The 13,417-nt window shown below is 40.6% G+C and overlaps 1 protein-coding gene across 2 annotated transcripts in view; it reads right to left on the reverse strand.

Annotated features, from left to right (window-relative positions):
• CDK15 (cyclin dependent kinase 15) overlaps positions 1–13,136 on the reverse strand; it is a 65,165-nt gene extending 52,029 nt beyond the window's left edge. Inside the window, exons 1-8 of one of the 2 annotated variants that reach the window (XM_054043571.1) lie at positions 12,981–13,136; positions 11,907–12,056; positions 11,637–11,734; positions 10,845–10,924; positions 6,236–6,330; positions 5,375–5,437; positions 2,597–2,720; positions 587–707 (exon numbers count right to left, since the gene is read on the reverse strand). In XM_054043571.1, coding sequence (XP_053899546.1) covers positions 587–707; positions 2,597–2,720; positions 5,375–5,437; positions 6,236–6,330; positions 10,845–10,924; positions 11,637–11,734; positions 11,907–12,056; positions 12,981–13,100 — 851 coding nt within the window. In that variant the 5' untranslated portion in view covers positions 13,101–13,136. The remainder of the gene's footprint in view (positions 1–586; positions 708–2,596; positions 2,721–5,374; positions 5,438–6,235; positions 6,331–10,844; positions 10,925–11,636; positions 11,735–11,906; positions 12,057–12,980) is intronic. The other variant, XM_054043572.1, reaches the window with a different exon arrangement.
• Positions 13,137–13,417: the final 281 nt, after the last annotated feature.

Genomic DNA, 13,417 nt, shown 5'->3' on the forward strand with positions numbered 1-13,417 from the left:
GCTGTGTAATTGTATAGAACATGGGGCTTTGCCTATTTTAACTGTGGAGTGTGTTTAGGAAATGATCAGTGGTGTAAAAGATGAGGTATCACAGAAATAAAGATAATCCCAATATCCTTCTAACTCCAAACCCATCTAGGACTCTTTGATGGCCAGAGCTGTGTTTTGTTATCAAAGGTAAAATTTATTCTTGGCATAATTCTTCTAGTTATTATGCCTCCAGAAATCAGTATTTCCAGAATGATACCACAGCCTCGGCCAGTCAGATACCTCCAGAATAATACACGTTTGCATTAGATTTGAAAGTGCTTTGCAAAGGTTAGTGAACTGAGACTCATGACACCTCTGGGAGGTATATAGGTGAGATATGAGGATGGCATTCCTGAAAGCAGAGCTACTGATGTCTGCCACTTGTAGGAACCCAACAGTATAAGCACAGCACCTTCACGACTCACAGGCCTTGACACATCTTTCAGTCTATCTTTGCTCAAACTTGGCTGACTCTGTTTCAGTCATCTAAAGATAAGGCAAATGATAGTTCAGTTTCCCTGAGAGATATCAAAATGTGTCAAAGTTGGTTTCTCACCAGATATCCAAATCAGAAGAATAATCAGTGGCTCCAAGTAGCACATCAGGAGGACGGTACCAGAGCGTCACCACCTCAGAGGAGTATGTCTGACTGGGGATGGACTTGGCACGAGCAAGACCTGCCAGAACAGGAAAAACATGGATCTAGTTACACTTCCATGTCCCTTTGTAACCCATTGTGACATATCATTTCCTTTTGCCTGGACAGTACCTGAGTCTTAATAATCAGAAGAACAGTTTACTTTTCTGTAGCCTTTTTCATCCTAAGTGATCCCAAAGCACTTTACAATCAACATATACATATCAAGTATGTAGAATACAACCTGCTGCATTGTGTAAAACAGCGAGGAGGAAAAAGGGATGTTTTGACTGAGGACACTGGGCAAAGCCCTGCTCTTAAAAAGAAGTGCCACCGGTTTTTATACAAAGCAGACGGACCTTGGCTTCTAAGGTTTCTACTTATACTTACTTTTCTGGTACTTAATTTATCTCTTTCAGAAGAATGGAGAGGCAATGCAGTTTAAAAATATGTACGACATATATTTAAAAATGTTTTGGAATTTGTCTGAAATATCCAGTTTAAGCTGATACGCTGATTTGTGTGTATATAATATTTACATACATTTTATATATACACAAAATGTATAGCCATGGGATAAATTGCATTTATCTTCTACCTTTTCTGTGTTTCTAAGGCACTTAGCCCACTGATTCAAACCACGTGAGACAACTATGTGCATTGCAAACCTCCGAGCAGCTTCAGACAGCTACCATTTTAGAATGAACAAACACCTTCAGAATGTTTCTTTCCTTCCTGCAAAATGTGACATTCTCTCCCCACTCCTCAAAATGATACGGATCCAAAGTGCAGGATGTCCCAGAGTCAGTTCTAGATCGTGGCAAATTAAGATAGAAAGGCAGATCCTCAGGTGGTGTAAAAATTGTCATAGTTCCATCTATGGACTTCTATGGAGCTATGACCATTGACACCAGCTGGTAGGGTGGCAAGCCCTCCAGGATTGTCCTGCAGTCCCCAGGAATTAAAGATTAATTTTTAATTAAAGATTATGTCATGTGATGAAACCTCCAGGAATACGTCTACTCAAAAGTGGCAACTCTGCCAGCTGAGGATCTGTCCCAAAATATGGTGAGACTCATCAGGGCTGGAAAAAGGAAGCTTTATACCACTGGAGAGCTGAGAATCCCTCCTTCCCACAGCTCTGAAGCTTTTGGCCTGAATTCTCAGTTATACTAAGGCCCTTTGACACTGCTGTAGCTTGGTCCTTAAAGTGGGTGTAACTGTCAGAGAGGTTTAAAGGGGCCTTTGCGTAAGGGAGAATTCAAGGCCTTTGTTTGTAGCCCTGTTAGATCACAAATTATCAGACCTTAAAATCAAGACGTTATGATTTTTATACAAATTATTTTAAAGGTTTCTGGAAGTTTAGTTATATTTTTTCTCTCTACAAGGTCCGTATCATTGGCTGTATGGGGCTGAGGCGAACTGGCTTTACAGAGAGGAAGGGTAACAGAAATGCTGCCAAGTAAAAAAAAAGTAAATTGCAAACATTTCTAACATGATTTTGTCCTGTAAAATGTGGCATATGCAGAATACATGATGGTGTGGAAGGAAGGTTTTATTAGCACACATTTGGGATGACCTGTATAATTCAGTTTTGGTAAAGCCAGTTCATGGCAATAAAATCTCTACCCTTCCCTACATAATCATCTATTCTGTATGCCACATATTTAATGTAGGGGTCTGATTCTCATCTCCCTGGAATGAGTCCTATACTACTGTAATTGCACTGTTTTAAATAAAGTTACTTTCAGTGTATACCAGTATAAGGAGAGGAGGATCAGGTCTACAGATTGATCACAGAAATGCTTTTCTTGAAGTGCAGTGAGAGAGGTTATGCTCACATACCCATTGGTGGCTTTAGATGCATAAATGTAAGTATGTGAAAACACGGCTCTTAGATGCACTAGTTGTAACTAGGCAGTGACTCACCAAAGTCAGCTAATTTGAGCTCGCCCAGGCAACTGACGAGCAAGTTCTGGGGTTTCAGATCACGATGAAGAATGTGTTGTTGGTGGATGTAAGCCAGGCCTCGCAAAAGTTGGAACATGAAGAGCTAGAAAAAACAGGCAACAAACTTAAGCAGATTTCTGGGATTTTGAATCAGTATATTAACTCTGAATGTCAGGAAACAGTGCAAAAGGGAGGGAGGAATCAGTAAAAACTTTGACAACTTGTTCAGCAATGGCACAGGCTGAGAAGGGGGACTGGAAAATTGCAACAATAAAAATTATGGAATCTTTGATAGTTACATCAACTGATGGTTATATGCTTCCTCCCACTCTCCCTGATGCTTTCAGTGTGTTATACTGTGGCAGTGAAGGGGCTGTCACTCTTCATATCCTAAATGGGCATTTCAAAAGCTTTGCTTCCCTTTAGAATCTGACTGTTTATTTTAGGAGCAAAGATGATGTAAGGCTTCCCAAAGCACAGACTCAGCATCAGCAAAGTCAGACGGCCTGGTATTGGTGTAAATCACTGAGGGAGACACCAGAGAGGAAAAATGAAGGCAGAGGAGGAAAAACAACAGAAGAAAAGAGGGAGAAGGAGAAGAAAGAAGATACAGAAGGGAAAAATAAAGACAGAGGGCCTGATTCTCACTACTCTGGCAGCGTAAAGTGATCCTAAAATAAATGAGAATCAGGCCCAGAACAGGATCTGAAAAGGCATGAAGGATAGAAAACAATTCATTGCGTAAGTTATTAGCCTTCTCCAGAAGGGAAACACTTTTTATCTGAGACCTTTCCTGGAGACTAGGAAAAAAGGTGACATTCATGGTTAGCTTTTCTACTGGAAAGAGGCAAACAAAAATCAGATATATAATCATATTTTGCATTTTTATAGCATCTTCCATTTGAGATCTCAAAAATTGCTTTGCAAGGATGAAAGAAACGAGCCATATGACACCCTCTTGCAGGCTCATAGTAAATCACTTTGCTGTTTTCCAGTCTTCTTGTCAATGAGGAATGAAAACATCTAAGAAGGGCAGCTGGCTGGTGTTTACTGATGCAAGTGCCAATCAGGACACGTTACAGTTTTGTTTTTGTTTTTTAACAAGCCTTCCTGGTGGCATAGCACTTGTGCGATGCACTGACCCATCGTTTCTTGGAAGTGGAGACACCGAACAGCTCCATCTTCAGGGGCAAGTGACTGTTGCCCACACGCTTCTGAGATCTCCCTTGTCAGTCAAGACTGGCATTAATTTTGGAATTATAATGGGCGAGGGCTGAGCTCCACAAGCACAGCTACCTTAGGAATTCCATTCCAATTAATTTAGATTTCCATTCTGAATTGTAACCTTAATTAAAAAATATTAGAATAGGATCCGTTTGCTCATGCAGTGCTCTACAGGAGAGTAGAAACTGTGGGATATGAACCTGCTTTTCCTACATTATTTTACTATACACTAAAAAATCTTCTTCTTTTTTAACAACCTAAGAGCTGAATTTTGGTCCCATTACAGTTAGTGGCAAAACTCCTCTTTAGTTAATGGAACCAGAATTCAGCCTTAAACATTTCTGATATTCTGCAATGTTTCTGATATTTAACATTTTTGTTAGTCATCCTAAGATGCCCTGACCAGGATCAGAGAATCATTGCGCTAGGTGCTATATAAATGTAGGGGCAGATGTGGTCTTTGCCCCAGAGAACTTGCAACCTGCCATTTTGTTTTAGAATATTAATGTAATGAAGATTTTGTTAAAAGTAGAACTGTGCCAAAACCAAAACACTGGATCTTGGACATCTCTGAACTTTGAGAGTGTTTGAAATCTGAACAAGGATTCAGATAAGTCCTTATTTTTAAGCAAGGCAAAAGATTTAGAGGGGGTTGACCATCAGAAAGGGTGTCATTTAATAATTTTATTAATGATCTGGGAAAATGGGCGACCAGTAAAGTGGCAAAATCTGCAGATGACAGAATTATTTAAATTAGTCAAGATGGGAGAAGACTTTGAGGAACTTCAGAGGAGCCTAATAAAGCTAGGAGAGCATGACAAATGAAATTCATTGTTCACAGATGTAAGATGGGGCACACTGGGAGGAGTTGTTTGAATTATGCATAAATGCTGGGTTCTGAATTAACTGAAACTACTCAGGAAAAAAGACCTGGGCGTTCATTGTGGACGTCTCAATGGAAACCGCTTCTCAGTGTGCAGTGGAGGTCAAAAAAAGAAATAAAAATGTGAGGATATGTAAGAAATGGGATAAAAGATTCAGAAAATATTACAATGCCCTTCTATAAATTAATGGTACACCCTCAGTCTGTTCGCTTGTAGTCAACCTACCTCAGAAAGCTATAGCAGAAATAAAAGGGATCTAGAAAGCTTAGAGCCATGAAGATATTATGAGAGACAAATGGTTGAGTTTTGAGAAGAGACCAGTGAGTGGGGAGATGATAAAGTAATGAATTAAATAGAGATGGAACTCATTGCCACAAGATGTCATTGAGACCAAAAGCTGAAATCCTTCTTGAACAGTCAGAAAACTGGAGGGAGGACTTTTTCAGTCTTCAATTGAAGAGTGAGTAGGGTTGAATCTTTAACAACTATATCTTTTCTCCCAACTGTTTGTCAGGTATTTGAGATAAATAGATATTAGCAAAAGATTTAAGATGTTTTAAGCACCGCAGCATCTTATAATGACTCTCCATAATGGAATATAAACATACATTTCATGCTTTAAGGGATACTTGCCCCTTAAAGAACTCACCATGACATTGTGAGCATGAAGTCCTCCAGGATGCTGGGCCATATACTGTGCCAGATCTGTGTGCTAAGTAAGTGTGGAGGGGAGAAAGAAAGAAGACTTAGGACAAATCGGCAGGGGAATCAATTCTATTGAAGACTGACTATGAAGTCAAATCCACAGGTCTCTTAGCCGGTGGTACAACATACATATAATGACAGTGACCCTTTTGTGACTGAAGTGTAGTATACAACACAGGCTGCAAAGTTGTATTTTTTTCACCCTGGAAAGAAACACTTCACTTAAGCCTTGATCCAGCATAGCACTTAAGCACATCCTTAAAGTTAAGCACATGCATAAGTGGTACGTGAAATCAGGGCCGTGATCAGCATGTTGGCTCATCCTAACAGTTTAAGACCAGTGGCTGCTAGTTGTCAGAATTCATCATAAAATTGCAAATAGAGGAAACCGTGGCTCATATATTTTCCTGCTTGTTTAAGGCGTCTTTTTGTTGATTTTTACCAAACCAGATGCTGAAATTAGGGAGCTTGTTGACTGAGATCAATAGTAAGAGAAACTGTGGCTCTACAGCACTGTTTTCGTCACTTTATCATGGTAGCAATGAAGGAACTCAGTTTCTGCCAGTGTAGTGTAAATAAGATGGGAGACCCTTCTTGAATGTGGCTGTCACTAAAGGGAGAAAGGAAGCAGGAAGAGCCCAGGCCATATAGATTGAAGTCAGATATCGAGAGTGAAAGAAATAATCACCGTAATGAAATTGTTCGTAACACCTTCCTTTTATAATGCTATGAAATATTAACATTCATTATACTATCACCAGGTCTCTTCTCGATGCTTCATAAAACTAGCAAAAGAGCAACTCACCATGTACTCGAAGACAAATGTCAGCGTGTCCTTTGTCTGGATAATGTCGTGCAGGAGCACAATATTGGCATGTTTCAGACTCTTGAGAAGAGAAGCTAGTGAAACAGAAATGAAGCTATGATCCCAAGAGCTGCTTTTGGCAGTGGAAGTAGCATATTTATAGCTTGGGTTATACATGGCTCCATCAATCAGGCTGTCTGGAAAAAGCGCTGGGCCAGATACTGTGAAGCCGAGGGAGGGAGTTACATGTAAACTATGCCCTCATGCACCAGTCTGGCCCCTTGTGTACTGCAAGGGGGATTTCACCCTAAAGGAGGGCTGGCAACATTGTCACCACTTGTCCTCTCTCATGGTTTCTGAGAAGATTCACTGATTCAGCACATGCTGTGACTTCCCAGGCTGCACATGGAAGGTGCCACCCAATTTTGGGGCAAGCAGAGGGTTTGGAGTCACTTTCCAGAAGTGCAATATCAGGGAGTCTGTGCTGATATTTATGCCAGTTTAAACTGGTTTAGATGTTAGGCAGGATTTAGCTAGTTTCTGTTTTTGAAAAGCATATTGGTTAATTCTCACACCTTAATGCTCCACTGAACTGTTCTCTGAGTGCCAAGAGTGCAGTTATTAAGTTAACAGTATCTCAATTGCATGTATATAACTTATATAACTTCAGAGCCACTGCAAGTATACAGCCCCCTAGACTCAACTCTCCCCCGTGGGCATGCTTTAGGATTTCTCACACTAGGGATGGGCTCCAGCTGACAATCTCGTGAAGGAAACTTCCCAACAGAATGTCTCTAGAATTTTGAATGGACATTCATTGCTAGAGCGATTAGTATTTATTGCTTGCAATACAGTCCAGTCCAGGGACCCCAATCAGGATCAGGGTCCCATTGTGGTAGGCCCTGTACACACACATATTAACAAGCAATCTCTGCCTTAAAAAGAGCATTGACTCAACCAACAGATTCACAAGCCATATGTGCATTCCAATTTAGGGGAGGCATCACATGATATCCTGACTAGAGCTGGACAAAATTTTTCAGAAAACCCCTTTTTTGCTGAAAAATGCAGATTTGGGTTGACTGATTGAAACATTTAATGAATTTGTGTTGAATTTGCCAAATTGTTTACATTAAAAAAAATAAAACAAGTTGAAACATTTTTGAAATAAAACATTTATATTTTTATTTGAAACAACTTTTTGATTCGAATTTTACTTCAGTTTTATTTTTTTAAAAGGTAAACAACCCCATAAAAAACTAATCTAAATGTTTTGTTCAAACCTAAACAATTTTATTTTATTTTTATACTTTTTGGGTTTGCCGAAAAATTTAAAAAAAAATTTCATTTCAGCTTGAACTGAAATTAAATATATTTTTGATTTTTTGATTTGGCCGCTGAACCAAAAAGTTAGTTATGCACAGCTCTCATCCTGACACTGCGGTGGTTAGCTCCAGGGGTAAAAATACCAATTTAAAATGAAACACAGACAGATTAAATCTTTATGTTTGTAGCCAACTTAGGTAAGTGAAAATGTTTGGTTCATGGTTGTAGTTCTTCCTGTAACTTGTGCTGATGACTGCATTACTTACTATTATAAAACAAGCTTGTTACACTCATCTTTGTAATCTGAGGTCTAGATTGCCTGGCACAGCAGAGACAGGCTGGCAGGAAGAGATTGTACAAAGTCTCAGCACTTTGTGCCTTGCTTAGGGGATATAGTCCCAATCAGGGTACGTCTACATTGCAATAAAAACCTGCGGCTGGCCTGTGCCAGCTGACTTGGGCTAAGGGACTGTTTAACTGCGGCATAGATGTCTGGCTCGGGTTGGAGCCTGGGCTCTAGGACCCTGCGAGCTGGGAGGGTCCCGGAGCTCAGACTGCAGGCCTTGGTCAAATGTCTGCACTGCTATTAAACAGCTCCTTAGCCTGAGCCCTGTGACCCAAGTCAGCTGGCACAGGCCAGCCACAGGTTTGTAATTGCAGTGTAATTGCTCTGCCTCAGGCTTGAGACAATAATAGCTTTCCCAATGGAGAGGGAGGAGAAAGGATGTAGCAGAGGCTGCAGACCCTCAGATCCCTGGTGCTCCAGAGATTTTGAGTCCAATTCTTGCACTCAATCAAATTGTGCACAGTCCAGGACACCAGGAGGTTGGTAAAAGTGGCCTTTTGAGACTCCCTGAGTCCAAGGCTATCCAGGGCAGGGTTAGTCAAGTCCTTGACATAAGAGAGCAGCCTCAGGGCTTCTCTAAAAATTATATCTGGCTGCCTATGGACCGAATAAAGATGCTTCAGCCATATCCCTTATGCCGTGGAGGGGAGAGACATAATGCAACTATACTGGCTTTATGCTACCCAGAGATTCCTCTATCATGGAGGAATTCCCAGCTGGCCAGATCCTGTGGATTTCCCGCCCTTTTGTACCAGTGGAGCAGCACAAAGGATCTGTAGTGAAATGAAGAATCAAGACTATTGTGTCCTGAGTTGGACATAGTGCCTCTTAGAGGTCTCAGTGCTCTTCAGCTGGTGCATCTCAGCATCCCTCAACCATAGCATTACAGCCATTATTGAGCCTTAAGTATGTTTAATCCTTTTGAGGTTCTCTGAGATAAATTACCCCTTTGGCTGTTAAGTGTTTAGTGCCACTCCTTCAAAGTAACATAGAGTGCAACATGTTAATAAATCTAAAGCTTTGTTTAATGACACTTGAACTATTGACTTACATTGTAAATTTAAGATGTCAGATGTCACAAAGCTCAACACAGCACAAAAGAACTATTTAAAATAGACCCATCTTAGGAACTTTCTAGTTTTATCTGAGTGAATGGAAGTTAAAGGCTCTTGGCATTTCAATTAAGGCACCTCAAGTAAGCAGCTCACCCTAAAATTAGTGCAACCTGATCTTTTGAGCAAAGAACTAGCACCAGAGTTCTAAGCAGGTAAATGTTGGAAGGATTCTCTTCTAAAGCATATTGTACTAGTAGGTTCTTGTGGTAAATAGATCAGCAAATGGTCCTACTTTGAGTGTCAGTGGCCCTATAAGATGAGCTTCCCTGCAAATAGGTACAGGTCAGTATCCCTCTTTGCTATCACCCAGAATTGGGGTAAAGTGTCCACACCAATTCTGATCTCATTTACATTGGTGTAAACCTGAAGCAGCTCCACTGACTTCTCTGCAGCAACTCTGGATTTAGACTGGTGTAACTGAGATCAGAGTTTGGACCTCCTTCTCTGTTCTAGGGTTGTCCTATGAATATGGGCCATCTGGTCTCCCCCTGCATACCACTAATGGTATGGCAAAATCAACCCCAGCTTTGAAGTGCAATACTCAGTGGAACTATAAAACTAGAGTGTCATGACCCCTTCCATTTATAGATCTTACTTATATTAGACAATAGACTGGCAGAAAGGTTACATATTTCTACTTCTATTCTCCTCAGTGTAAAAAAGAAACTGGATTATATTTCCTTTGGGATCTTATAGCATACTAAAAAGGCAACCTTAATGGTAGATTAAACAGGCAGTTTGGGAAGTTATGTTTGTAGGGGCATCTAAAGCTGTAAGACAAAAAAATCAGGAACTTAAGCAAAGAAAAGAAATCAAGAAAGCTGCAGACATTTAGTCCAGTGCTCTGTGAGGTCTCATGTTGAGAAACATTTCTTGCCATGTTGAAATGGTGCATTTTCCCAAAAGTCAGCTGTATCTAAAAATTCCATCAGACTGGAATTTCTAATGCTCCTGATATCAGCAGCCATCAGTATGATAATCTATTACATACAAAACGCCATGTTAAAAGAGCATCAAGGTTGCAAAGCCATCTCCCTTGTTCATATGCATGACACAATCCTTAATTATATGATCACATATCATATAATTAGAGCATGGCTTAGAGCATGGTTAGGATTGTCAAGAGACTTAAGTTGTAGTCCAATTTCTGACACTAACTTCCTGTGTAGCTTTGGGTAAATTACTCAGTCTCTTTGTCCCTCTGTTTCCCAGTTGTAAAATGCTTAGTAATAATACTTACCCTTTATATAAAGCACTTGGGATCTTCATCAAAAGTATTACTGTATTTTTAAAGAATCACTGTCAACTCATATATCTTTATTGCCATGGACATTTTCAATTATCTACAATTGTTAGTATTTATTATTTGTATTATTGTAGCACCTACACATTCCAATTTATGCTAGGCACTGTTCAAACACAGTAAGAGATGGTGTCTGCCCTGAAAAGCTTGCAGTCAAAATCTAAAGACAGATAAAGGATGCAAGAAAGGAAGTGTTTTTATCCATGTTTTACAGATGGGAACCTGAGGCCCAGAGAGATTAGGTGATTAAGTGACACACAAATCAAACCCAGATGTCTAGAGTCCTAATCCAGTGCCTTAATCACAAAACTAAACTTCTGCTTGTTCCTAAACCCACCAGTGGCAAACAGAATTACACACATGCTCATAATAAAGTATAAGCAGAAGAGCAGAGCAGGCAAGAAAATAAAAAGAGGTTAGGAAGTTGCCACATATGGAGGTTTTAAATTAAAATACATGTTGTTGAAAAATGATATTCCCACTCTCTCTTCAATGTTTGGATTAACTGCATGTCCTTACCTTCTCGGATGGCAGTAAAAGGCACTCCTTCCTCTGTCTCCAGACTGATTACTTTCAAAGCCACCAGCTGGCCATTTATTCTAAAGGGTCAGAGTGAAAGGACATAAATGGACTCAGAAGGTGCCCATCAGTGCCTAACATGCCAACTAATACTAACCGCTTGGGACTATTCTGTGCTTTTCTAATAAGGCATTTAAAGGCTCAATCCCAAACTCTGCCGAGGTCATGCTCAGCACAACTATGAAGGGGCAGCAAAGGTGATTCAAAACCACCTTAATGGCTCCTCTGATCCTGGGCAGGTTGCTGGCCATTTGGGCACTGGCACAAATTTGAGTTGGCTAAAATAGTCCCCTAAGAACCATTCCATTGGTTGAGAATCAGTGGAATGTATTGTACTTCCACTCTGCCCTCTCCACATGCCAAAACACACCCTCCTTGCCTCCAGGCAGCCCCCACAATGAAGATTTAACCAGCTTCCCACCATCCAAGGATTCTGCTTTGCCAGGGGAATCCAGAGTGCCTCCTTTGGAACAGCTTTAAGATGACTTTGCACAGCTCTGATAGGGCAAAGCGCCCTTCATCTTAACAAATAAATTCTCTGAGAAACTTAATGGGCCTCGCAAGTGTGTGTAATATTCCAGTAAAGGGAAAACAAAACCTTTTATTTGCTCCTCTCTCGTTTTGAATATTCAGAATCTTCTAATTTCAAATTCACTCCTGGGAAGCTCCACTGGTTTCAGTGGACTAAATAAATGGCAAAATCGCAGGAAGCTCCCTCTGGTACCTGCTCACCTGCTAATCCCCTTGTAAACTGTAGAGTAAGAACCTTCGCACAGCTTCTCCAGGTTCAGGTAGGATGAAGCCGTTCCAAACGGGAGGCCCTGTCTCTGCTTAGATAAGGAAAAGGCATTTTTTTAGATCCTTTTGTCCCCCAGCAAAAACAGAGGCTATTTGCATGACGTCTATTCTATACACAATGCTTGGTAATTATACTGTGATTCATGGCTAATGACCATCTCTAGATAAACATCTTATATGGCTGTATACATACTGCACACTCACCCACTGGAATCTCTTCACAAAATCCGTCTCCTGGGAAGGATCGCTGTTACTCCGTGGTCTCTTCCCCCCAGACTTTTGTAGCTGGAGTGTTTGGAACCACTGTGATTGAAGTGAATCCACGGGATGTGGCACTCTGTTCAGATCTGGTAACTGGGAGGGGGGAAGCAAACTAAATCAAAGACAAATTCCTCCTACTTATTGATGATTTTCTCTCTTTTCTCGTCATTTTCTCCGATTTTCAGCTCTTGTTTTCTTTCCATCTCCTTTCCCACACCCATGTGCTGATTCTCTAAGTAGCCATAATACGAGCAACTGTTTAAATGCTACAGCTTTTGTATATGGTATAGCTTGTGAAGCTGATATTTAAGAATGTATCACTAACTGGGCTGATTTCCCCCTCTATTTTGGTTGTAATCTGTTTGGGGTAGGGACTGCGAACCAAATTCAGAAGAGAGGTTTACGGAAGTCTAAATGTACACCTTCTTCTGCTCCCTTCCCCCACAATTACCCTTCATACTGGGTCTCTCTTACCACTATGTAACTGACACATTTTTATACATCATCTCTGAACTTGACCCATTGTCTTTTTATTGCTGTAAAACCCCATGCAAAGTTAGGTTGATATGTCAACATTAAATAAAAATAATAATTAACAGTGTGCAGCCTCCAGACACATATAGCACAACTGCACTGGGGTTGGATGCCTGTATACTATTTAATCCAGATGTAATAGGATTTATAATCCACAGCAGGCTGCCTCCTTTAGCAAGATGTAAATCTTTGGCTCCCCTTCCTGTCTTGCACAGAGATAGCTGGAGTGGGACTTCTCTGAAAACATCAGATCGAGGGAATTCTTCATAAGCTAAAGCATGGGGCGATTATAATTCCTCTCAGCAGGGAATCCACAAGACTAGAGCTGAGATAGCTAGAAGTCCTCTGTGTGATTTCAATGGAAAGTTTGACCCTTAGTGGATTAGAAAAAATGGCAGACATTTCAGACTTCCAAACAGAATGGAAGACTCTGAGCTCCTTCATTTATCTTTCTGCTAAAACGCTGGCTGGGATACTGAATACCTCCATCATAGACTCCACTTCCACGGACTGGGTACTCTGGGTGCGTTGAGAGCCCTTTCTCTCTGAACAGCAACAGCATGATCCAGGATTGAGAGCATTTACACACAGCGCTTCCCCCATGTTCTCCTGAGTTCGGTAAAAAAATATTATCTCAATCTCTTTCTTTCGACTGTCTGCTCCTCTGTTGCTAGAAGTGTGTTATGCCAGAGTGTTCATATGACTCACATGCGGTCTGTGCCTCAAGTAGTCTCATGATTTCAGCAGTTTTTCTCCATCAGCCCAACACCCAATGGGTCAAATTCATCACTGGTGTAACTCCTTTGATTTCAGTTAATTTGGCCCAATAGCTTCTAAAAACTGCCAATATTTATGTACAAGCTCAATGGGAAAGGAAAACCTCTGTTAATTCAGTATTGTTGTAATTAAGTAATTCACTG

Source organism: Malaclemys terrapin, chromosome 11 (assembly GCF_027887155.1).
Source record: "Malaclemys terrapin pileata isolate rMalTer1 chromosome 11, rMalTer1.hap1, whole genome shotgun sequence".
Taxonomy (NCBI): domain Eukaryota; kingdom Metazoa; phylum Chordata; order Testudines; family Emydidae; genus Malaclemys; species Malaclemys terrapin.